This window comes from Musca vetustissima, unplaced genomic scaffold, assembly GCF_032173495.1.
Source record: "Musca vetustissima isolate MV318-11 ecotype Yass unplaced genomic scaffold, APGP_CSIRO_Mvet_v1 utg12995, whole genome shotgun sequence".
Classification (NCBI taxonomy): domain Eukaryota; kingdom Metazoa; phylum Arthropoda; class Insecta; order Diptera; family Muscidae; genus Musca; species Musca vetustissima.
The window spans coordinates 31,391-55,453 of NW_026883674.1; the positions used below are offsets into that span (position 1 = coordinate 31,391).

General features: G+C 31.0%; 1 protein-coding gene across 2 annotated transcripts in view; it reads left to right on the forward strand.

The window, feature by feature from the left end:
* Positions 1 to 20,440, forward strand: part of LOC133330598 (ras GTPase-activating protein 1-like) — a 45,980-nt gene extending 25,540 nt beyond the window's left edge. Inside the window, exons 1-8 of one of the 2 annotated variants that reach the window (XM_061539038.1) lie at positions 6,140 to 6,232; positions 12,123 to 12,236; positions 14,482 to 14,554; positions 14,631 to 15,040; positions 15,106 to 15,955; positions 16,018 to 16,924; positions 20,061 to 20,211; positions 20,283 to 20,440. In XM_061539038.1, coding sequence (XP_061395022.1) covers positions 6,217 to 6,232; positions 12,123 to 12,236; positions 14,482 to 14,554; positions 14,631 to 15,040; positions 15,106 to 15,955; positions 16,018 to 16,924; positions 20,061 to 20,211; positions 20,283 to 20,431 — 2,670 coding nt within the window. In that variant the 5' untranslated portion in view covers positions 6,140 to 6,216 and the 3' untranslated portion in view covers positions 20,432 to 20,440. Of the gene's footprint in view, positions 1 to 6,139; positions 6,233 to 12,122; positions 12,237 to 14,481; positions 14,555 to 14,630; positions 15,041 to 15,105; positions 15,956 to 16,017; positions 16,925 to 20,060; positions 20,212 to 20,282 lie in introns of those variants that run through there. The other variant, XM_061539037.1, reaches the window with a different exon arrangement.
* Positions 20,441 to 24,063: the final 3,623 nt, after the last annotated feature.

Sequence of the window (24,063 nt, forward strand, 5' to 3'; positions counted from 1 at the left end):
TTATTTTGTTAATCAAACATCTCAGCTTCAAATCGATGCCAAATTTTCCCCTGTACCCAAACAAATATCTGAGTTATCGGCAAAAATTGAAACATGACCAATTTTTTCAATGTTGGGAATTTTTTGCGCAATGAATTCTAGAGGCCATAACTCGTTATCCAAACGGAATAATTTTTACAAATTGGCTTTATTTTATAAGAAAAACATCTGAGCTTTCAATTGATACCATTTTTCCCGTTGTAACTTACCAAATATCTGAGTTATCGGCAAAAATTGAAACATGACCAATTTGTTCAGTGTTGGGGATTTTTTGTGTATCGACTTCTAGAGGCCATAACTTGTGTTCCAAGTGGAATATTTTTTATAAAGAATCTTTATTTTGTTAGTCAAACATCTCAGCTTCAAATCGATGCCAAATTCCCCCCATGTGACTACACAAATATCTGAGTTATAGGGAAAAATTAAAACATGACCAATTTTTTCTGAGTTTGGAATTTTTTGCGTAATGACTTCTAGAGGCCATAACTTGTGAAACAAGTGGAATATTTTTTATAAAGTAGCTTTATTTTGTTAGTCAAACATCTGAGCTTTAAATTGATACCAAATGTACGCATGTACCCAAACAAATATCTGAGTTATCGGAAAAAATAAAATTATTTCCAATTTTTTCAGTGTTGGGGATTTTTTGTGTATCGACTTCTGGAGGTCATAACTTGTGAACTAAGTGAAATATTTTTTACAAAGTGGCTTTATTTTGTAAGAAAAACATCTCAGCTTTAAATTGGTGCCAAATTTCCGCCCTGTAGCCGGTGGAATTTTTGAGTTATCGTTAAAAATTAAAACATGACCAATTTTTCCCAAGTTTGGAATTTTTTGCGTAACGACATCCAAAGGCCATAACTTTTGAACTGATCGGAATATTTTGATGAAATAACTTGATTTTGAAAGAAGAACAACAAATATTGAAATTATATTTCGGGTGTAATAGTAAATCTTGTGAAATACCAGAGTTACCACCCAAAAATAAAATATACCCAAATTTTACCAGTTTGTAAAAAAAATGTTTGGTTATCATATTCCAGTGGCCATAACTTTGAAAATATTTGGTGGATCTTAGTAAAATAACTTTATTATGAAAGATGAACATCTTCTCTTAATATGCTCTGCAAGTTGTATAGTTGTAGCTGTTGAAAATACCTGAGATATCGGTATTTTCAACAAAATACCCAATTTCCGCACTTTGAAAACATTTTTGCTATCATCTTCCGGAGGTCATAACTTTTGATATATGTGGTGGATTTCAGTAAAAAAAAACTTTATTGTGAAAGTTTAATAGCTGCTCTTCAAATTATCTTCAAGATGTGTGCTTTTAACTCTTCAAATATCGGAGTTATGCGGAAAAATGTCAAGTTAACCTATTTTTTCAGCTTTGGACAGATTTTTGGTTAACATATTCCGGAGGTCATAAGGTCATAGTTGTCGAGATATTTTTGTAAATAAAACGATTATTAAAGAGGAACTTATCGACTTTAAATTCTCTTTAGATTATGTGTTTGCAGATTTTAAAATATCGAAGTTATAGGAAAAAATATAAAGTTGACCAACATTTTGCAAGATTGAAAATTGTGTGGTGTCATTGTTTCGAAGGTCATAACTTATGCGATATTGTGTGTATTTTAATGAAATAAATTTATTTTGAAAGAAGAATATCCAATTTTTAAATTCTTCTCAAGGTGTTTTTTGATAACTGAACAAATCCGGGAAATGTAGAGAAAAATTTAAAGTTGGATGATTCTTCTTAAATTTTGGGAATTTTTGTTTTTGGTTAAAAAAATTACCAGATTTCAAGTGAATATGCTAATAATATTGAAAACGGATTCGGGAAATGTTTTCTATGTTTAGAAGGAATGTTACCTTTGGAAAAATCGAAGATCGGAAAAGGTCTCGGAAGGTCTCTTCGAAGATCTTCTTTGTATAGAAATCCTCTAAGATTTAATTTTAAGATTTTAATCCTTATGACAGGCCTTTTGGGTGTCTTCTGTCTTGGAATTCGTAACAATTTGATAAAAAACGAAGATCACCTGTCTATAGAAGATCTGGTGGAGGGTGTTTTTTGTGTAGGAGATATATTGGAGGACCTCTTCGAGGATCTTCTATGTATAGAAGACCTCTTAGATGTTCTTAACCTCTATGGAAGGTCTCCTATATTAATAGTTCTACCTATAGAGAACTACTCGAAAGGTCTTTCAGTTAAAAAATAATGTTTGGAATGTCTCCTGTCTATAGAATTCCTTTTGGGGGGCTCCTACTCATTGGATATCTCTTGGAAGATCTTAAACCTAGTGAAGACCGTTTGGAAGGTCTTTTAACTGTTGAAATTCTCCGGATCAAAGGATTTTTTTTTCAAAAATAGCCTTTAAAAAATCCAAGCCTAATATGACTCTTCAAAAATGTGCTTTAAAAAATTTGCGGCAATGGGTCTTCATAGAAAGAAGGTTTTTATAAAAATCTAACCGATGGGCCTCTCAGAATAATTTTTAATACCCGTTAAAAATCTTCGAATAATTCTACCTTGACACTTTTTTCTATAATTTTTTCCAAACATTTCCCTACATATAAAATTTCTATTTTGTTGTTCTATTTAATAGCTGCTAGGCCTTCAAATAAAATTAAAAAAAATACTTTAAAATTGTTTTTTTTTTGTTCTTTTATAGATAATATTCCCCATACTTTTTTTCTTCCTCCAAATACGGCTTTCAACGCCGTTTCTTTTTTCCACAAACAAAGACTCTGTGATCTACAGCTGTCACTTCTGGTGTGATTATGATGTGTGTTGGCTGCCCTTTTTTTGTCATATTTTTGTTTTGTTTATTTTTAAGTTGAAGGGTGGAGAATGGCGCGGGCGGGGGCTGCATTTATTTATTGTTTTGATGATTTTCTTCAGTGTCGTTGTTGTTGCTTGTTGATTTGTTTGTTATCTGCTGTTTGTTGTAACACATTTGACCTCTTACACTCTTTAAAATATGCGCTCTCTGCAGACACATATTCTTCTTCAATTTTTATGCACCCACTTCAATTCTCTAACTTCTACTCTGGCACTCCCCATTCCCCCCACCAAATGCATTTGCATTGCTTATATGAAATTATCATTCTCTCACTCTCTCTCTCTCGTGTTGTGTTTTGCACTGTTAAGTGATGATTATTTTAAATGTGTGTGTGTGTGGGTTGCTTGCATTGTTTTGCTTTGCTATCTTTTCCATTTCAGTTATGTTATGTACTTTCTCTGCTTACACTCCGTTACAGTCTCTGTGCATTGTGCGATCTCTCCCACAGACTCTGTTAATTGTTTTCTCTGTTATATTTGTTTTTGTTTTCCAGGCTTTGCCTGCCTGCCTGCCGCCCACACATACAGGAGTGCTGTATGGCCGCCGTCGTCGCTTTAACAGCGAATGAACACGAGTGTTATCATGACACTGTTATGTGTTTGCCTAACCAACCATCACAGTGCATTGTGGGGGAGAACAGGCGAGAGTCGTCGTATGTTATCGTTTCTCCACTCGTGCTAGTGGATGTAATAACAATGCATATTGGGAGAGAGTATTGTTATTGTTTCTCCACTTTCCCACTGACTCTGTTAGTTGTTTTCTCTGTTATATTTTGTTTTTGTTTGCCTAGCTTGCGTGTCTGCCTGCCACCCACACACACAGCAGTGTTGTGTGGCTGCCGCCGTCGTTATAACAGCAAACGAACATGAATGTTATCATAACACTGTTATGTGTTTGCCTAGCCAACATACCTACATACACACACAGCAGTGATGTGTGGCCGCCGCCGTCGCTATAACAGCAAACGAACACGAGTGTTATCATGACTCTGTTATGTGTTTGCCCAGCCAGTATTCATGTATTAATGCTGTGTGGAGGCCGCCGCCACTGTAGCAGTGCATTGGGGGAGAGAGTGATAGAGTCTAAACGCAACCAGAGAGTCACGAGTCAGCGTCATACTTTTTCGCCGGCGTGAAAACCAAACGAAAGAGTTAGCGTTAGCGGCACAAAAGGTCAATTATTTGTTTTCATTTTCTGACAGAAAATTTTACGTTGTGCAAACCAAAATCAATTTATTATTTAATAAACAATAATGTCAAGGAATTTGGATAAAATTATTGAAAAAAATATTTTTCTTCCATTTTATTAATAATTCATTAAAAAACATCCACAATCTTTGAAAATATTTGTTTTTTTAACAGTACTGCCATATGTTTTGATATCAATTATCATTAAAATTTGGCAGCACTGTTGATTTTTACCTAAAATATGGCAACTCAATTAAGAGCAAGTGAGAAATTTTGAGTATGACGCTGAGCAAAAATGAATAAAATCTATTCTAGCGTCATGCCGCTAGACGCGAACGTCAGCCGTCGCGATTTCCCGTTGCCTATAAGAAACACACGGCAAACGACTGTCGCTGGCTCTAGACTCTATGGTTGCGTTTAGACTCATAGCCGAATAGTTTTGTGTTTTTGGTCGGCCAGCCATAACAGTGCATTGTGGGGGATAATAGGCGAGAGTCATCGTATGTTATTGTTGCTCCACTCGTGCTACTGGCTGTGTGTGCATAGGTGGAGAGCCGAAACATGAGAGTATTGTTATTGTTTCTCCACTCGTGCTGCATAGGGGGATGAGTGAAACATGAGTGTGTTATGTTATTGTTTCTCCACTCGTGCTACTGGCTGTGTGTGTTTTTGTTGTTGTTCGTCGTCGTAGTTTACCCGGTTGATTCATTGTGTGTGGCTGTTTTGTTTGGCCCAGTGTGTTTTGTTGTTGTAATTGTTGTTGCTGTTGATTAAATGCCGAGCATAACAATAACAAATGAGAGACACATCATAACACAACAGAGCATAATATTATTTTCTCCCCCATATGTGTGAGTGTGTGTGTGTGGCGCAATGGGCCAGCCAAAGCAAGCAAGCAATACAGTGACTGACTGCCTGTGTGTGCTTGCTTGCCTGCTGCCTGTCTGTTTATGCTGTTATTTGTTGCATTTTAAACAATTTCTATTTTATTAATAATATTGTTGTGATTGCGCGCACATCGCCACATATATTACGCGGAACGGAACCAGAGCGCGCGCGTTCGCCTTACGGTGGGCTAAAAAACAAACGTTTTTTTAAAAGGGAATATTAATAAAAAATAAAATCAAAGAAAAAACAATATTGTGCGTGACTGGGCTCGTTCGTCGTTATGATTCTTTGGCGTGTCCGTTTTTGTCCAATAGTGTTAAAGTTTTAGTTCCCATTTGTTTGAAAAACTGTCACATTTGTCATTTTAGTCATTTTTCTTTCGTTTTGTTGTTGTGTGGAGTGTTTCCTTTTATTCATGCGTGTGCGTGCTTGTGTGTGGTGAAATGAAAGGCCTTTGGCCGTTGTGAATTCTATGGAATTTTCAATAATTAAATTAAAAAATCATTAACCAAAAAGAAGAAAAGAAAAAATATTCTTAAAAAATTATACAACAACAAAAACAAGTGCCTAAGAAAAATTCACAACAAAAATAATACTCAAAACAAAAAAAGAAAAAAATAGTATTGAAATCATTTATTACCAAAGAGCAAACATGTGTTCCCGCTAATTAAGCCCCCACCAACAAAAAAAAAATTATTTAAAAAAATAAAAAAAATTCCAATTGGAATTTCCTGTCTTCCATAAAACCCAAACCAAAGAAACGAAATTTTCTTCCGTTCCAAAAAAAAAAAAAAAAAAAAAAAAAATCAAACAACAACAAAATGTCATTACATAGCTATAAGTCCACATTTTCCACGGCATCATCTTCCTCATTATCATCGGGCACATCATTATTTATGGATACCAACAACATTACAGCCCTAACGACTTCCTCCTCTTCTGCGTCGTCGAGTGGTGGCGATGACGCCTCCACACTTGACCACCAATTGATACGTTATCATCACAATCACAATGGTGGCGGTGTGGTCAGTGTCGATCGTCAAAGTAAACGGGTTCTGGGCACGATCAACAGCAACAGACTTTTGCCACCACTGCCCACTCCAAAATTGCTGCAACCTGCCACCACCGATGTCAATTGCCTGACTGATCATAATGATCACGATCATGATCATCTTGATGAAGTGGTTGATGATGATGATAATCATTTGTTGGTGGATTTGGATAATGTGGATGCCATTATTAATTATGTGATTAAAATGCAATATCGGTGTAGTAAGTAAAAACAACAAAAATAAAAAAAAAATTAAAAAAAAAACAACAACAACCATCAAAAGAAATTACAAACTTTTTTATTATTATTTACTACTATTATTACCATTGTTGTTGTTGTAGTTTTTTTTTTCAATTCCATTCAATTAAAACATTTCCTGTTGCATGGATGGTTTTTTGTTTTGTTTTTTCGTGAATGGTTTGGCTACCATTCATCGCCACCACCAGGGTAGTCATCATCATCACAATTTTTTTTACAACTGCCACAACAACAACAATTAACAAAATTATTTTCAAAACAACAACAAACAATGTTAATTAACATGGCTTTTTGTTGTAGTTGTCTTCTTCTTCTACAAAACGACAAATTCATTGAAATTGAATTTGAAATTATCCCAACAACAACAAACAACAATAAACAGTCGTAAACAAAATTTAGGAAATAGGAAAGGAAAAGTGAAGTTGAAAAAAAAATATTTATTTTACAATTTTTATGAAAAATATTATTAAAATTTTTTTTTTCAATTTATAAAAAAGAAACAAAAAATATATTTAAAAATAAAAAAAAATATTTAAAAATAAAAAAAATATTTAAAAATAAAAAAATATGAAAAAAAAATCATAAAAAAATTAGAAAAAAAATTAATTTTCAAAATTCAACTTCCTTGAAATTAAAAAAAAATCACAAAATATTTAAAAACTACCAAGAAATAATAATTTTCCTAAAGAAATTTTTGTCTGCAAAAAAAAAAAAATAAAAACTACTTAAAAATATCCAAAAAATATTTTTTTTTACTTTCAAAAAAAAAAAAAAATTAAAAATCATCTATCAAAAAAAATTAAAATTTTTGAATTTTATAAAAAAAAAATTATAAAAAATTAAATTTAATAAAAATGAAAAACTTGTCAAACCAAACAAAAAAATAGGCCCCAAAAACTGTACTATTTTCAAAAGAGCAATCCAAAATATCCAAAAAATTTAAATTTTTTTCTCTAATTAAAATCACAGAAAGTGGATCGATATTTATAATTTGTATTGGAGGCATTTGGTACACAAAAAAAGAACCCAATGTACCAAATTTCATCGAATTCGTTTGAAAAAGCGCTCAAGAACCCCAAAATACCGAAAATAGAGGGTGTCTAATATGGGGCTACCCGAAAAAATGAGCCTATATTTATAATTTTTAGTGGAGTAATTTGGTACCCAATAAGAACCTAATGTGCAAAATTTCAGCGAATTCAATTAAAAAACGCGTCCAAGAACCCCAAAATACCGAAAATTGGGGGTACCCTTATATGGGGGTTATCCGAAAAAATGGGCATATATTTATACTTTTCAGTAGGGAGATTTGATACCCAAAAAGAACTCAAAGTACCAAATTTCAGTGAATCCAGTTGAAAAACGCGCTCAAACACCGCAAAATATCGAAAATTAGGAGTGCCCTTATATGGGGGCTAACCGAAAAAAATGATCCTATATTTATAATTTTTAGTGTAGAAATTTTGTACTCAATAAGAACTCATTTTACCAAATTTCAGCGAATTCAATTGAAAAACGCACTCAAGAACCTCAAAATACCGAAAATTGGAGGTACCCTTATATGGGGGCTATCCGAAAAAATTAACCCATATTTATAATTTTTAGTGGAGCGATTTGCTACCCAATAAGAACAAAATGTACCGAATTTCAGCGAATTCGGTTGAAAAACACGCTCAAGAACCCCAAAATACCGAAAATTGGGCGGTACCGTTATAAAAGAGCTATGCCTAAACGTGTACCACCGATATAGCCCATTTTTGAACTTGATCTGCCTGCAGACAAAAGACGACTCTATGCTAAATTTTGGACATTTATCTCAATTCCTTCAGAAGATAGCTTGATTACAACGGACGGACGGACAGACGTACAGACAGAATGATTCCAAATTCAAATTTCAACTCTATTGGTTCATTCACAATTCAAATTGTACTAAATATAGTACACAGTAGTACGAATTTCCAAAACTTTCTACTTAACCCAAACCCACAGTGATCTTTCCTAAATCCAAGTTTCAGGATTCCAACGCTATCGGTTCACCCACAATTCAAATTGTACCAAATTTAGTACACATTAGTATAAATTTCTAAAACTTCCCACATGTCTCAATCTTACACCTCAACAATGATTCTGACTCCAAATTTCATGACTCTAACTCTATCGGTTCACCCGTAATTCAAATTGTACCAATTATAGTACCATTTAGTACCCCATAAGTATTAATTTCTTAAAATGAATCCTAAATTCTTAAACTGAATCCTGACTCCAATCCTACTCCCCCCTACAGTAATCCCGACTCCAAATTTTTTCTAAACTACGTTTTTTTATTTCAAATTTCAGAATTTCAGTTCGATTTGTATCTCCAATTTAAATTTGTACCAAATATAGGACCAGGTAGTACTTTTCGTACACATGAGTACACGCTTTCAAAGCCATCTTCATATATCGACCAAATTTCAAGTTTTTAGCTCTATCCATTCACATGCTACGAAACTGTACCAAATTTAGTACTTTTCGCATACTTTAAAATTAATGAAAAATTCAAAGAAATATTATCTTTAAATTAAAAAATAAAAAATTTTCAAAAAATAATTAAAAAAATTCAAAGCGTTTTCTATTCTAATCTAGAACACTAGATTTCAAATTATTTTGAAATTCAAAAATATGTGCAACGGTTTTATTTTTATTAGTCAAAAAAATAACAAAAAAAAAAAATAAATAAAAAAATTAACCGGAATTTCTGCTGAGAAACCATCTCCCTTTTCATCGGTGTGATTCATTTCAAATTCAAATATAGACAATAACTTCATTTGAATAAATTGAATAGATTTTGGTTAATTTGTTATATAGCGTTTCGTCTGAAAAAAACGTGAATATATTTGCCAAAAATGGGTTCAAAATTTATGCGAATATTTTTTTTTCGATTTTGGCAGATTCCGGTTTTGATGGTGATAATTTATGACGTTTTTTTTTGGTGGCATTTGCAATTTTCAAATGCTTGACAGTTTAATCAGCAAAAATGTATTCAGAAAAATATTGAATATCATGCAGCAGCCGGTTAGTAGTCGGAATTAGATGAAATGGGATATTCATTGCAAGAAAAATAAAAAAATAATAAAAAAGTTTTCGATAATTATCGATTATACGTTTTTTTAAATGATATGTTATCGATAACAAATTTTCTGTAGAAAAAATTTATCGATATTAATTTTTTTTATACACAAATTTATCGATATATGGATAATATTTTTATTTGGAGATGATGGATATTAATTCTATTTATGGAAAATATGGTCGATAATTATCGATTATTTAAAATTAAAATAAAAAAAGTTGTCGATAATTATCGATTATACGCTTTTTGAAATGATATGTTATCGTAACAAATTTTCTGTAAAATTACAATTAAAAAAATGTCGATAATTATCGATTATACGGTTTTTGAAACAATTTGTTATCGATAATTATCGATTTTAGGTTCTTTTTTGAAAAAAATGTGTTAACGATAATTATCGATTACGTTTTTTGAAAAAAAATTGTTATAGATAATTATCGATTATAGGTTTTTTGAATAAATGTTTTATCGATAACAAATTTTCTGTAGAGAAATTATCGATTATTTAAAATTGCCGATAATTATCGATTATACGTTTGTGTGATCGATAATTATTGATTATACGTTTTTTGAAACAATGTGTTATCAATAATTATCGATTATACGTTTTTTTGATAAAAATTCTTATCGATAATTATCGATTATACATTTTTTGAAACAATGTGTTATCGATAAAAAATTTTCTGTAGAGAAATTATCGATTATTAAAAATTACAATTAAAAAAACTTGTCGATAAATATCGATTATACGTTTTTTGAAACAATGTGTTATCTATAATTATCGATTATAGGTTTTTTGAAAAAAATGTGATATCAATAATTATCGATTATACGTTTTTTGAAAAAATGTGTGTTATCGATAACAAATTTTCTGTAGAGTCATGATCGATTATTAAAAATTACCAATAAAAATATTGTCGATAATTATCGATAATACGTTTTCTTTGAAACAATGTGTTATCTATAATTATCGATTATACGTTTCTTTAAGATATGTTATAGATAAAAAATATTTTTAGAGAAAAGTTATCGATATTCATATTTTAATAAAAAAATTATCGATATAGGGATAGTATTTTTATTTGGGGATGATAGATAATAATTTTATTTATGGAAAATATGGTCGATAATTATCGATTATTTAAAATTCAAAAAAAAATCCATAATCATCGATTATACGTTTTTTGATACACTATGTTATTGATTATAAGTTTTTTTTTGAAATAATGTGTTATCGATAATTATCGATTACACGTTTTTTGAAAAAAAATATGTTGTCGATAACAAATTATCTGTAGAGAAATTATCAATTATTTAAAATTACAATTAAAAAAATTGTCGAAAATTATCGATTATATGTTTTTTGAAACAAATGTGTTATCGTTAATATTGATTGTACGTTTTTTGAAACAATGTGTTATCGATATTTATAGATTTTACTTTTTTTGAAAAAATGTGCTATCGATAACATTTTTTCTGTAGACAAATTATTGATTATTTAAAATTACCATTAAAAATTTTTCGATAATACGTTTTTTTTTTGAAACAATGTGTTATCGATAATTATCGACTATAAGTTTTTTTGAAAAAAATGTTTTATCGATAAAAATTTTTTATCGATAATTTTATTTTCATTTCAAAAAATTTTTCGATATTCGGATTTATCGATTTTTTATTAATTTTTTGGTATATCAGTCTCTACAACGTTCTAAATCGCCTTTCGTTTATTTCCCATTTTTGGTAGTCATTTCCCCACCCCTTTTAGGCTAATTATTAAGTCCGATAAATTGGTTTCCCGTTTCCTCTCCTTTGTCTTTTTGTCGGATCGTTTTTGGTTCCTCAATTTTTTTGTATTTTTTTCTTCAAAAAGAAAGAACGTGAAACACCTGCTGCCACTTTTGTTGTTGTTGTGTTTTTTTCTGTTTAGGTTACCATAAATTATGGCATGTTGCCTTTTTGTTGTTGTTGTTTTTGTTTCTTAAAACTATTGTGGCCATAAGTGTGAGTAAGTGGTGGAGATGACGATGACGTGGTGGTGGTGAAGCCACATTTTGCTGCAAATAGCCTGTAGTGGTGGTTGGCAAAATTTCTCATATGGCCATTTTCGGCAAACCAACACAAAAAAGGGAATTTTAGGGGGATAGAGGGGAGATAGACGGTCAGGCAGCCAGTCTTTCATACCCGCATAAAAAATGGTGTAAGCAGAAACTTGGTGGGGCCCAAACTGGCCCAGACATAATTCTTGCTAACCAACATTTTTTTCTTTTGGAGGAAGACATAATTTTTATTTCTTTCTTCCGACAATTTTGGCAATTCTGAGTAATGCTAAAATATTCAAAAAATATGGAAAAAAATGAATCACATTTTTTTTCAAAAAATATTGCAATATCTTTCCAATCGATTTTTTTCTATTTCTATATTTTTTATAATTTTTTTCCTTAATTATTTTTTTATTAATTTTTCCCCTTAATTAATTTAATTTATAGTTTTTAATACATTGTCATTTACCACGATTCTAATTGCTTCCCTTCTCTCCCTTGTGCTGTTTGTGCTGCTGATGTTGTTGTCGCGGTCGTCGTCTTGGTCGTCACTTTGGCACCATCATCTCATCAACACCCAACGATTTTCCCAAAAATTTCACAACTTCTTCGACTGGTGTCTTCTTCGCTATCCCTCGCTCCGTTGGCTGTGCGCTGTGAAAATTTTCATTTGGTTTCCTGGAATCGCTTGGCAATTGGTAGGCGAACGACCTGCCATTATAGCGCCACCCGAAAGTGAATGGTATCATGGACGCTTGGATCGCTATTCGGCTGAATCACGTTTACGTGGAAGCAGCAAGCTGGGCAGCTATTTGGGTAAGTGTTGAAATGAAGATGAAGAAAAAAAATGAAGTTGTGGAGGTTGAAAATGAGTTTTGAAATTCTTGAGAAAGCAAAAAAAAAAAAACTTCGAAATAAAAATAGTATAAAAATTCCAAGTAAACTATTGTTATGTTCCCGTACTGCAAGAATCTACTATTTTTTACTCCGATAACACTTTTTTCCTTTATGATATCGAAGAAAATAGTAAAATCGAGTAGATTCTTGCAGTACGGGAACAGACCATATTTGAAATAAATTTTTCTCATTGTAAACTTAACATTAATAAGGTTTCCAACGTCAAAAAATATCGATAACATAATTTTTAAAGAAAATATTTATCGATGATAAATTTTCATAAAATATAATTATCGATAAATCATTTTCTAAAGATTAAAACTATCGATAACACGGTTTCTAAAGAAAAATATTATCGATAACAATGTTTTAATATAGAAAAGTAATCGATAACAAGTTTTTTAAAAAGATAACTTATCGATAACAACGTTTTTAAAGAGAAAAATTAAGGATAATAACTTTTTAGAAACTTAAAGTTATCGATAATAGCTTTCATGTACAGAAAATTTATCGATAACCAACTTTTCTAAAGAAAAAAGTTACCGATAACCACTTTTGTAAAGAAAAAATTTATCGATAACCACTTTTCTAAAGAGAAAACTTATCGCTAACAAGCTTTGTAAAGAAAAATTGAACCGATAACAATTTTTTTGTAGAGAAAATTCATCGATAACAATGTTTTTAAAGAGATAACTTATCGATAACAACATTTTTAAAGAGAAAAGCTACCGATAACAAATTTTTAGAAGCTAAAAGTTATCGATAACAACTTTTTTAAAAAATAAAGTTATCGATAGTAACTTTCATGTACAGAACATTTGTCGATAACCAAATTTTTAAAGAGAAACCTATTCGATAACAAATTTTCTGTAGTGTAAAATTATCGATAACATGGTTTTTTATAAAGAAAAATTATCAATAATGAGGTTTTTAAAAAGATATTTTATCGATAACATGTTTTCGCAAAATCGATAACAATATTTTTAAAGAGAAAAACTACCGATAACAACTTTTTTGAAACCAAAAGTTTTCGATAATAATTATTCGGGCCAAAAAATTTGTCGATAATAACTTTTTTGTACAGAATAGTTATCGATAACATTTTTTTTTGTACAGAAAAGCTATCGATAATATATTTTCTATACAGAACGTTATCGATAAAAAAATTTTCTATAGAGAAGCGTTATCGATAATAACTTTTCTATAAGGAAAATTATCGATAATAGCATTTCCGCATAGAAAAGTTATCGATAATAAGTTTTCTGTATGGAAAAGTTCTTGTTAATAGTTTCTCAAGAATGAAAAGTTATATATTTCTGTATAGAAAATATATCGATATAATATGTTTTCAGATTGGAAAAATTATCGATAAGTTTTGCGTATGAAAGTGTCATCGATAATAAGTTTTCCGTATGGAAATATTATCGATAATAAGTTTTCGGTATAGAAAAGTTATCGAAAATAAGTTTTCCGTATTAAAACGTTGTCGATAATTGTTTTTTCATAAAGAAAAATTATCGATAAGATTTCCTGTATAGAAAACATATCGATAATAAGTTTTCCGATTAGAAAAATTACCGATAACAAGTTTTTGGTACAGAAATGTTATCGATAATATGTTTTCGGTATAAAAATGTTATCGATAATAAGTTGTTCGTAATAAAAGGTTATCGATATTAATATTTTTGCACAGACGTGTTATCGATAACAGATTTTTTTGTATAAAATATGTATCAATAATATATTTTCATATAGAAAAGATATCGATAATAAATTTTCTTTTACGAAAAGTTATCGATAATAACTTTTCTATGGAGAAAAGTTATCGATAATAACTTTTCTGAAGAGAAAAGTTATCTATAATAACTTTTCTCTACAGAAAAGTTATCGATAATAACATTTCTATAGAAAAAAGTTATCGATAATAATTTTTCTGTAGTGAAAAGTTGTCGATAATAAATTTTCAAAAGAGAAAAGTTATCGATAATAAATTTTCAAAATAGAAATGCTATCGATAATAAATTTTCAAAAGAGAAAAGTTATCAATAATGATTTTCCTATAAGGAAAAGTTATCGATAATAACTTTTCTGTAGAGAAAAGTTATCGATAATTAATTTTCGATATTTTTCATATTTAACGTTTCTTTCTCTCTCCCCCCTCTAGTTCGTGAAAGTGATCGCAAACCAGGCTCCTATGTGCTCAGCTATTTGGGCCGCACTGGCATTAATCATTTTCGGTAAGTTTAAAACCTCAATTTTTCATTTATCGATTTCTCTGATATTTATCGATATTTCCCCCCTCTTCTTTTCCAGTATCACAGCCGTTTGTGGTGACTTCTACATTGGCGGTCGTCAATTCATCTCCCTGAGTGATTTAGTCGGTTACTATACCTCGTGCAGTGATTTGTTGAAACGTGAACGACTCGTGATACCGGTGCCACCACCCGAACCGGTTAACGATAAGAAACGAGTCGTGGCGATATTGCCCTACACGAAAATGCCCGACACGGATGAATTAAGTTTCCAAAAGGGCGATATTTTCTTTGTGCACAATGATATGGGTGATGGTTGGTTGTGGGTCACGGCTCATCGGACCGGTGAGCAGGGTATGATTTTCCGCGAACTGGTGGAGGATTTAGATCCGGCCATAGATCCAAATACAGTATTTCCATGGTTTCATCCGAATTGTACGAAAAACGAAGCGGTTGATATGTTAGTTAAGGGTGAGTGGGTGGAGGAGAGGAGGATAAGGGAGAATGGAAATAATGTTGTTTCTTTTTCTTTCCAGCTGGTCCTGGTAGTTTCCTAGTCCGTCCCAGTGACAATTCACCGGGTGACTATTCTCTGTTCTTCCATATCAACAATCAGATCCAGCGGTTCCGCATTGAAAAGAAGGGTGTCCGCTATTTGATGGGCGGCCGGACCTTCGAGTGCTTGGATGCCGTGATCAATCGCTATCGCAAGGAACAAATTGTGGAGGGCCATTGCCTCAGTCATCCGGTGGTGAATGGTACCCAGCCGGAATATAGCCAACAGTATGTGGTGGAGAAGGCTGCCGAGAAGATCTATGCCACGTTAAGGGAGTGTCGTGATCAAATCGGCCTCAAGAAAATCAAGGGCATCAAACATCACGGCCACTTGAACAAGAAGTCGGACAAGACGGCGAAGTGGAAACAGCTCTACTTTGCCCTGATCAGCGAATGCAGCGAAACCCATCTGTGCTTCTATGACAATCCGAAAAAGACTAAACCCAAGGGACTTATCGATTTGTCCTGCGCCTATCTCTATCAGTGCCACGATTCATTGTGGGAGCGTCCCTATTGCTTTCAAATTGTCGAGAGGGCTCTGCCCTGTCTGGCCACGGTGACATACTTGTGTGCCCCTAGTCAAGAAAGCTACACCGAGTGGATAAATGCCCTGAAGGCCCAGTGTGCCTCACAGCTGAGCAAGGCCCAGAAGAAGGTGCCACGTCTAAGGGAGCTGCGCTGCCTCAATCTGCACATACTCGAAGCTCATAGACTGCCATTTAAGCTAGTGCCACATCCCTATTGTAGTATTTCCCTGAATCAGGTCAAGGTGGGCAAGACCAAGGTCAAGATTGCCCCCGATCCAGTTTGGGAGGAGGAGTTTGTTTTGGAGTAAGTCTAAACATCTAAACCCCTTTTAGAACCCTAACTAATCTCTCTTCTCTCTTTTTCAGTGACGTACCCCCAGATGTAGTCTCACTCACCATCACCCTGGTCTCACGCGGCAAACGTGGCAAGGACAGCGAAGTGGCCGAACTCACCATCGATCTGGCCAGCCTCAAAAACGGCCAGGAGACCGAAGAATGGTATCAGCTAACCGGCATGACACCCATGGGTGAATGGGGCTCTCTGCGCCTCCGCATGCGTTATCTCGATGATCTCATTATGCCATGTGAAGAATACAGCCCCCTACAGCAGCTGTTGCTCGAACCCGAACTCTATTCCGTCAAAGCCTTGGCCGAACTCTGTCACAATGATCGTGTCCCCCTGGCCACTGCCCTTCTGCGTGTATTCCGCCATGAAAAACGTGAAACCGAACTGATACGAGTCCTCTGCCAAGCCGAAATTGCCCGTGAAAATGAGACGACCACCCTCTTTAGGGGTGCCAGTTTGGCCACCACTCTCATGGATTTGTATATGCGCACCGAGTGCACCGGATTCTTGCAGGCCGCCGTCTCCGAGACGATTCAACGCATTTTGGACAGCAAACAATCGGCCGAATTGAATCCCACCAAAATGGACGTGAACGATGATGCCTGCTCCAATGCTGAGTTCCTTTTGCAAATTCTCGATTTGGTCACCCATTCGATATTTACCTCGCCCGAGGCCTGCCCACGTTCGGTGCGCTACATTTGTAATTGTTTGCAAAAGGCCGTTGTGGCCAAATGGCCAACGGAACGTTTGGTGCGAACACGTGTCGTATCGGGATTTATATTCCTGCGTCTGCTCTGCCCATCCTTGCTGAATCCACGTCAATTTGGTTTGGTTAGTGAGACCCCGCCGACAGCGGCCACACGTTCCCTGGTCATGGTGGCGAAGTGTTTGCAGAATTTGGCGAATTTAATTGAATTTGGAGGGAAGGTGAGTTGTGCGACACCACTGGGATATGATTTTGAACATCGAAAGGCCTATCGATAACTTTTCTATGGAAAAGTTATTATCGATAATTTTCCCAACCCAAACATTCATTATCGATAAGTATTCTGTACGGAAAACATATTATCGATAACATTTCTATATGGAAAAGTTATTATCGATATATTTTTTATTTCCAAAAGGTCGTTATCGATAGTTTTTCTCTAATGAAAGGAACTTATCGATAACTTTTCTATACGGAAACGTTATAATCGATATCTTTTCTGTACGGAAAAGTAATTATCTATAACTTTTCTCTATATAAAAAAGGTATTTTCGATAAACTTTCTATACGCAGAAGTTATTATCGATAATATTTTGTATGGAAAATTTATTATCTGTACATTTTCTCTACGGAAAAGTTATTATCGATACATTTTCTCTAAAGAAATGCTATTATCGATAACATTTCTGTATGGAAATGTTATTATCGATAACTTTTGTATACAAAAATATTATAATTATAAATATTATTATCGATATTTTTTCTTTACGAACATTTTTTATCGATAAAGTTTCTTTATGGAAAAGCTTTTATCGATAGCTTTTCTATACGGAAAAAGTTATTATCGACAATTTTCTATACGGAATAGATGTTATCGATTACTTTTCTATGCAGAAATCTTATTTTCGATAACTTTCTTTATGGAAAAGCTTTTATCGATAACTTTTCTATACAGAAAAAGTTATTATCGAGAATTTTTCTGTACGGTCAAGTTGTTATCGATTAGTTTTCTATGTAGAATTCTTATTATCGATAACTTTTCTTTCCGCAAACTTTATTATCGATAACTTTTTTTGCAAAAAATGTATTATCGATAGCTTTTCTATACAGAAAATGTTATTTTCGACAGCTTTTCTAAACGGAAAAGCTATTATCGATCAATTATCCATATGAAAAAAGTGATTATCCATAACTTTTCTATACGGAAAGTTACTATATATAACATTTCTATATGGAAGTGTTATTATCGATAACATTTCTAAACGGAAAAGCTGTTATCGATCAATTTTTCGTTTAAAATAGTAATTATCGATAAAAATGTTACTGTCGACAACATTTCTATATGGAAACGTTATTATCGATAACATTTCTATACGAAAAATAAATTACCGATAAGTTTTCTTTTTACTATCGATTTTTTTATACGGAAATGCTATTATCGATAAATTGTTATACACAAATTTTATATCGACATGTTTACTATACAGAAAATTTTTTATCGATAATTTTTTATACAGAAAATTTTTTATCGATAATTTTTTATACAAAAAATTATTGATAACTTATCTATATAGAAAATCCTTTATCGATAACATTTTAGTGCAGAAAATTTATTATCGATAACTTTTCTATATGAGAAATCTATTATCGATATATTTTCTATATCGAAACCCTATTATCTATAATTTTTCTTTACAGAAAACCTATTATTGATAACATTTCTATATAGAAAACCAATTATCGATAACTCTTGTGTATAGAAAACCCATTATCAATAACTTTTCTATTTTGAAAACCTATTATCGATAAATGTTCTATATAGGAAACTTATTATCGATAACTCTTTTGTATAGAAAACCAATTATCGATTAATGTTTTTCATGGAAAATCTATTATCGATAAATTTTAGATAAAGAAAATCTGTAATCGAAAACTTTTCTATAAAGAAAGCTTATTATCGATAACTTTTTTGTATAGAAAACCTATTATCGATAATTTTTCTTTATAGAAAATCTTTTATCAATATCTTTTATATATGAACTTCTATTAACGATAAATTTTCTATAGGGAAAGGTAGTTATCGATAACTTTTCTATATGAAAATTTACTATCGTTATCTTTCCTTTATAGAAAACCTGTTATCGATAACAGTTCTCTTAAGAAAACGTATTATCGATAACTTTTGTGTAAAGAAAACTTATTATCGATAACTCTTCTATATAGAAAAACAATTATCGATAATTCTTCTACGCGGAAGACCTATTTTCGATATCTTTTCTATATAGAAAATCTATTGTCGATAACTTTACGATATAGAAAGGCTATTATTGATAACTTTTCTTTGTATAAAATTTATTATCGATAACTTTTCTATATAGAAAATCTGTTACCCATATTACTTCGATATAGAAAACCTATTATCAATAAATTTTAAAAATAGAAAATCAATTTCCTTCAACTTTTCTCTATAGAAAACTTTCTATCGATAACTTTTCTATATAGAAAAGCTATTATAAATAACTTTTCTATATAAAAAGGCTATTATCGATAACTTTTATATATAGAAAAACTATTATCGATAACTTGTCTATATAGAAAAACTATTATCGATAACTTGTCTATGTAGAAAACCTATTATCGTTATCTTTTCTGTATCGAAAACCTATTATCGATAATATTCTTTTGTATAAAATTTATTATCGATATATTTTATATGTAGAAAACCTATTATCGATACATTTTCGATATAGAGAACAAATTATCGATAACTTTCCTATACGGAAAAATTATTATCGATAACATTTCTGTGTAGGATTATCGGTAAAATTTCTTTATGGAAAATGTATTATCGATAACTTTTCTGTTTATAAAACCGATTATCGACAACTTTTCACACTAGAAAACTTGTTATCGATAACTTTTCTGATTAGAAAATCTATTATCGATAACCTTACAATATAGAAAAGCTATTATCGATAACTTTTTTTTTGTAAAATATTTATTATCGATAGCTTTTCTCTATTGAAAACCTATTATCGATAAATTTCCTTTATAGAAAACCTATTATCGATAAACTTGTCTATACAGAAAATCTATTATTGACAAATTTTCTATGTAGGAAACCAATTATCGATATCTTTCCTATATGGAAATTTTATTATCGATAACATTTCTGTGTAGAAACCCGATTATCGGTAACGTTTCTTAATGAAAAATGTATTATCGATAAAATTTCTCACTAGAAAACTTGTTATCGACAACTTTTCTATACAGAACACCTATTATCGATGACTAGAAAATCTGTTATCGAAAAAATATCGATTTTTTTTAATTTTTTTTCATTCTTTCCCTTTCCAGGAACAATACATGGAGGTTGTCAATCCGTTTATACTCAAAAACAAAGAACGCATGATTGTCTTTCTCGATCAATTATCTATGGTGACAGATCCTAATCCACCGCCCGGCTGGAATTCCGAACAAAGCTCTAATCAATCTCCACAGGATACGGGTAAGTTTTTGAAATATATTTTTGTTTAAATTACAAATCAATAACTTTTTCTTTTTTTCTCTTCCTTTCAGGTCGTGAACTAGCTACCCTACATCACATATGTGTTTCATATTTACCGGAATTGCAAGAATTATCGAATATACTCTCAATTAAGAAATTAGTTACTGTTACCGATATGCTAACGAAACATAAAATCAAATATCGTGAAATGATTAGTTAAGAAGTTAACGAACAACAACAACAACAACAAACACCAGCGAACAACAACAACACACACCCAACATGCAACTCAACTCGAAAACGTAAAGACAACAACACTACAAAAAAAGATATGAAAATCCACAACAACACAAAAGATAGATTTGAATCATAATAATGAAAAAAAAAAACAAAGACATTTTTACTCTCTATCTATCCCAACCTACCCCCTAGTATTGATCTGAACATAGATGATAATATGGTTGCTATATACAATTGAAATAAAATGGAACTAATCCTAAGCTCTCCAACTCATTCTTAGTTTCCTCCTGCTCGCTGCTCTTACTCAAAAATTTACTCAACTATTTAATTTCAAGAAAAAACACAAATTGCCGAACCTGGGAAACTAACGCGCATAAGAAAGGCCAATCTCATTGAAAAAAGGAAAGAAACAACAACAACATTACCAAATAATAATCTCTTTTTTTATACATATAAATGAAACAAATAATAAAAAACAACAACATATTTATATAATACAAGCAAATATTTCTAATATTAATAAAATACAAAAAAAAAATAAAATAAAATAAAAAACAAAGAAAACTGAAAACTAAATTATAAACTAAAAAACCGCAAAATACTTCTTTATATACGTACATACATATATTTATATATATATAGAGAGAGAAAGAAAAAGAGAGAGAGATGACAAATCAACGGTCACCACAAAATCTTAACACCAATTTACAACGATTTTTTTACAAACGGAAAATCGTAAAGAAAACTCGAGATTTTTTATACTTCTCCCACTCATCACCCCCATCTCTACCCAGTGGCCGAATATCACGACGCTATAATAATACGGAATTATATATACAAAAACGATATATAAAAATAAACAAACAATAACGCTTCTTTTTTAAATTCTTCTTCTTCCTCATCCTATACCCATCTATATTTGCCGTAACATAATTTTGAGGTGCGGGGAATACAATGGAAATGGAACAAAAACAGTTAAAAGAAAAAAATTAAGAAAGAAAATAATCCTTCTATACAGAAAAGTTGCTATCGATATCTTTTCTATACCGAAAAGATGTTATCGATAACTTTTCTATACAGACAATTTATTATCAATACATTTTCTATGCAGTTATAATCGATAATTTTTCTCTAAGAAAAATTATTTCTATTTTCACTCGGAAATGGCTATTATCGATAAATTTTCTATGTAAAAAAACAATTATCGATAACTTTTCTACACAGAAAATATATTATCGATAACTTTTCAAAGCTGAAAAGCTATTTTCGATAACTTTTCTATACAGATTAGCTATTATCGATATCTATTCTATACTCAAAAGTTATTATCGATAACTTTTCTATGCAAAAAAGCTATTATCGATAAGTTTTCTATACAGAAAATCTATTATCGATAACTTTTTTGTAGAGAATATCTATTATCGATAATTTTTTTATAGAGACTAGCTCTTATCGATAACTTTTCCATACAGAAAATCTATATTATGGATAACTTTTCTATAAAAAAAGAAACTTTATCGATAACTTTTCTATACAAAAAAGCTATTATCGGTAACTTTTCTATGCAGAAAGGTTATTATCGATAACTTTTCTATACAGAAAAGTTATTATCGATAACTTTTCTATATAGAAAAGCTATTATCGATAGCTTTTCTATACAAAAAATTATTATCGATAGCTTTTCTATGCAAAAAAATTATTATCGATAACTTTTCTATACAAAAAAATTATTATCGATAACTTTTCTATAGAGAATATCTATTATCGATAACTTTTCTATACTGAATATCTATTATCGATAACTTTTCCATGCATAATAGCTATTATCGATAACTTTTCCATGCAGAATATCTATTATCGATAACTTTTCTATGCAGAAAATATAATATCGATAACTTTTTTTTTTTTGTAAAGAAATACAATTATCGATAACTTTTCTAACAAAAATACTATTACCGACAACTTAAGTATACAGAATAGCTATTATCGATAACGTTTCCATGCAGAATAGTTATTATCGAAATGTTTCTATGCAGAAAAGTTATTATCGATAACTTTTCTATATAAAAAAAGCTATTATCGATAACTTTTCTATACAGAAAAATATATTCTGTACAGAAAAATATATTCTGTACAGAAAAATATATTATCGATAACTTTTTTGTAACGAAAAACAATTATCGATAATATTTCTATACAAAAAGGGTTATAATCGATAACTTTTCTATACAGAAAATTTTTTTATCGATAACTTTTCTATACGGAAAAGCTACTATCGGTAACTTTTCTATGCTGAAAAGCTATTATCGATCGTTTTCCCCTCAGTATGCCATTGCTATCGATAACATTCCTTTATAAAATCATTGTTATCCATAAATTTTCTTGAAATAAAACTTGTTATCGATAATTTTTCTTGCTAAAACCTTTACCATTGATAACATTTCTTAAGAAAAACTATGTTATCGTTAACGTTCATTGAGAAAATTATTTTCATCGATAATGTTAATTTAAAATATACATGTTATCGATAACTTTACTTCACAAAAAAGTGTTTTTTTTAATTTATACAGAAAAGCTGTTATCGATAACTTTTCTTTCCGAATGTCATTTCTTTCGATAACATTCTTTTATAAAACCAATATTATCAATTCATTTTCTTGCGATAAAACTTGTTATCGAAAATTTTCTTTCTAAAACTTTTATCATTGATAACTTTTCTTTAGAAAAACTATGTTATCGATAAAGTTCCTTGAGAAAATTATTGCCGTCGATATCTTTTATTTAGAATATACATGTTATCGATAACTGTACTTCACAAAAAAGTTGTTATCGATCATATTTCTGTATAACAATTTTGTTATCGTTAAATTTACTTTGAAAACTGTCGATTTTTTAGAAAATCATTGTTATCGATACATTTTTGTTGGAGAAATTTTGTTATCGATAACTTTTTTTTTGCAAAAATCTTGTTATCGATCATTTTTGTTGGCAAAAATCTTGTTATCAATACATTTTCTATAGAATATACTTGTTATCGATATGTTTTCTATATAAAAAAAATTGTTATGGATAGTTTTTCTTTGAAAATTATCTATTATCGAAAAAATTTCTTTACAACAACCTAGTTATCGATAACTTAGAGAATTTTTGTTTACAAACATCTTGTAATCCACACATTTTCTAAAGGATATAATTGTTATCGATAAGTTTTCTCAATTAAAATTTATTATGTTTAGTATTTGTTTGAAAGTTATCAGTTAATGAAAAATGTTCTTTACAAAAACCTAGTAATCGATAACTTTTCTGAGAGAAACTATTGTTATCAATAACTTTAACTAAATAACATATTGTTATCGGTAACGGTTGGTAGGGAATATATTGTTAACGATCATTTTTCTTAGAAAAGATATTGTTATCGGCAACTTTTCTGGGGGAAAATACTGTTATCGATAGCTTTTCTTAAGAAAATTTCTATTATCGATAAGCTTTTTTAAGTAAACCCCTTACAATTGACATAATTTTCTTTACAAAAACGTAGTTATCGATAACTTTTCTTAGAGAAACTATTGTTATCAATAACAGTTACTAAAGCACATCTTGTTATGGATAACA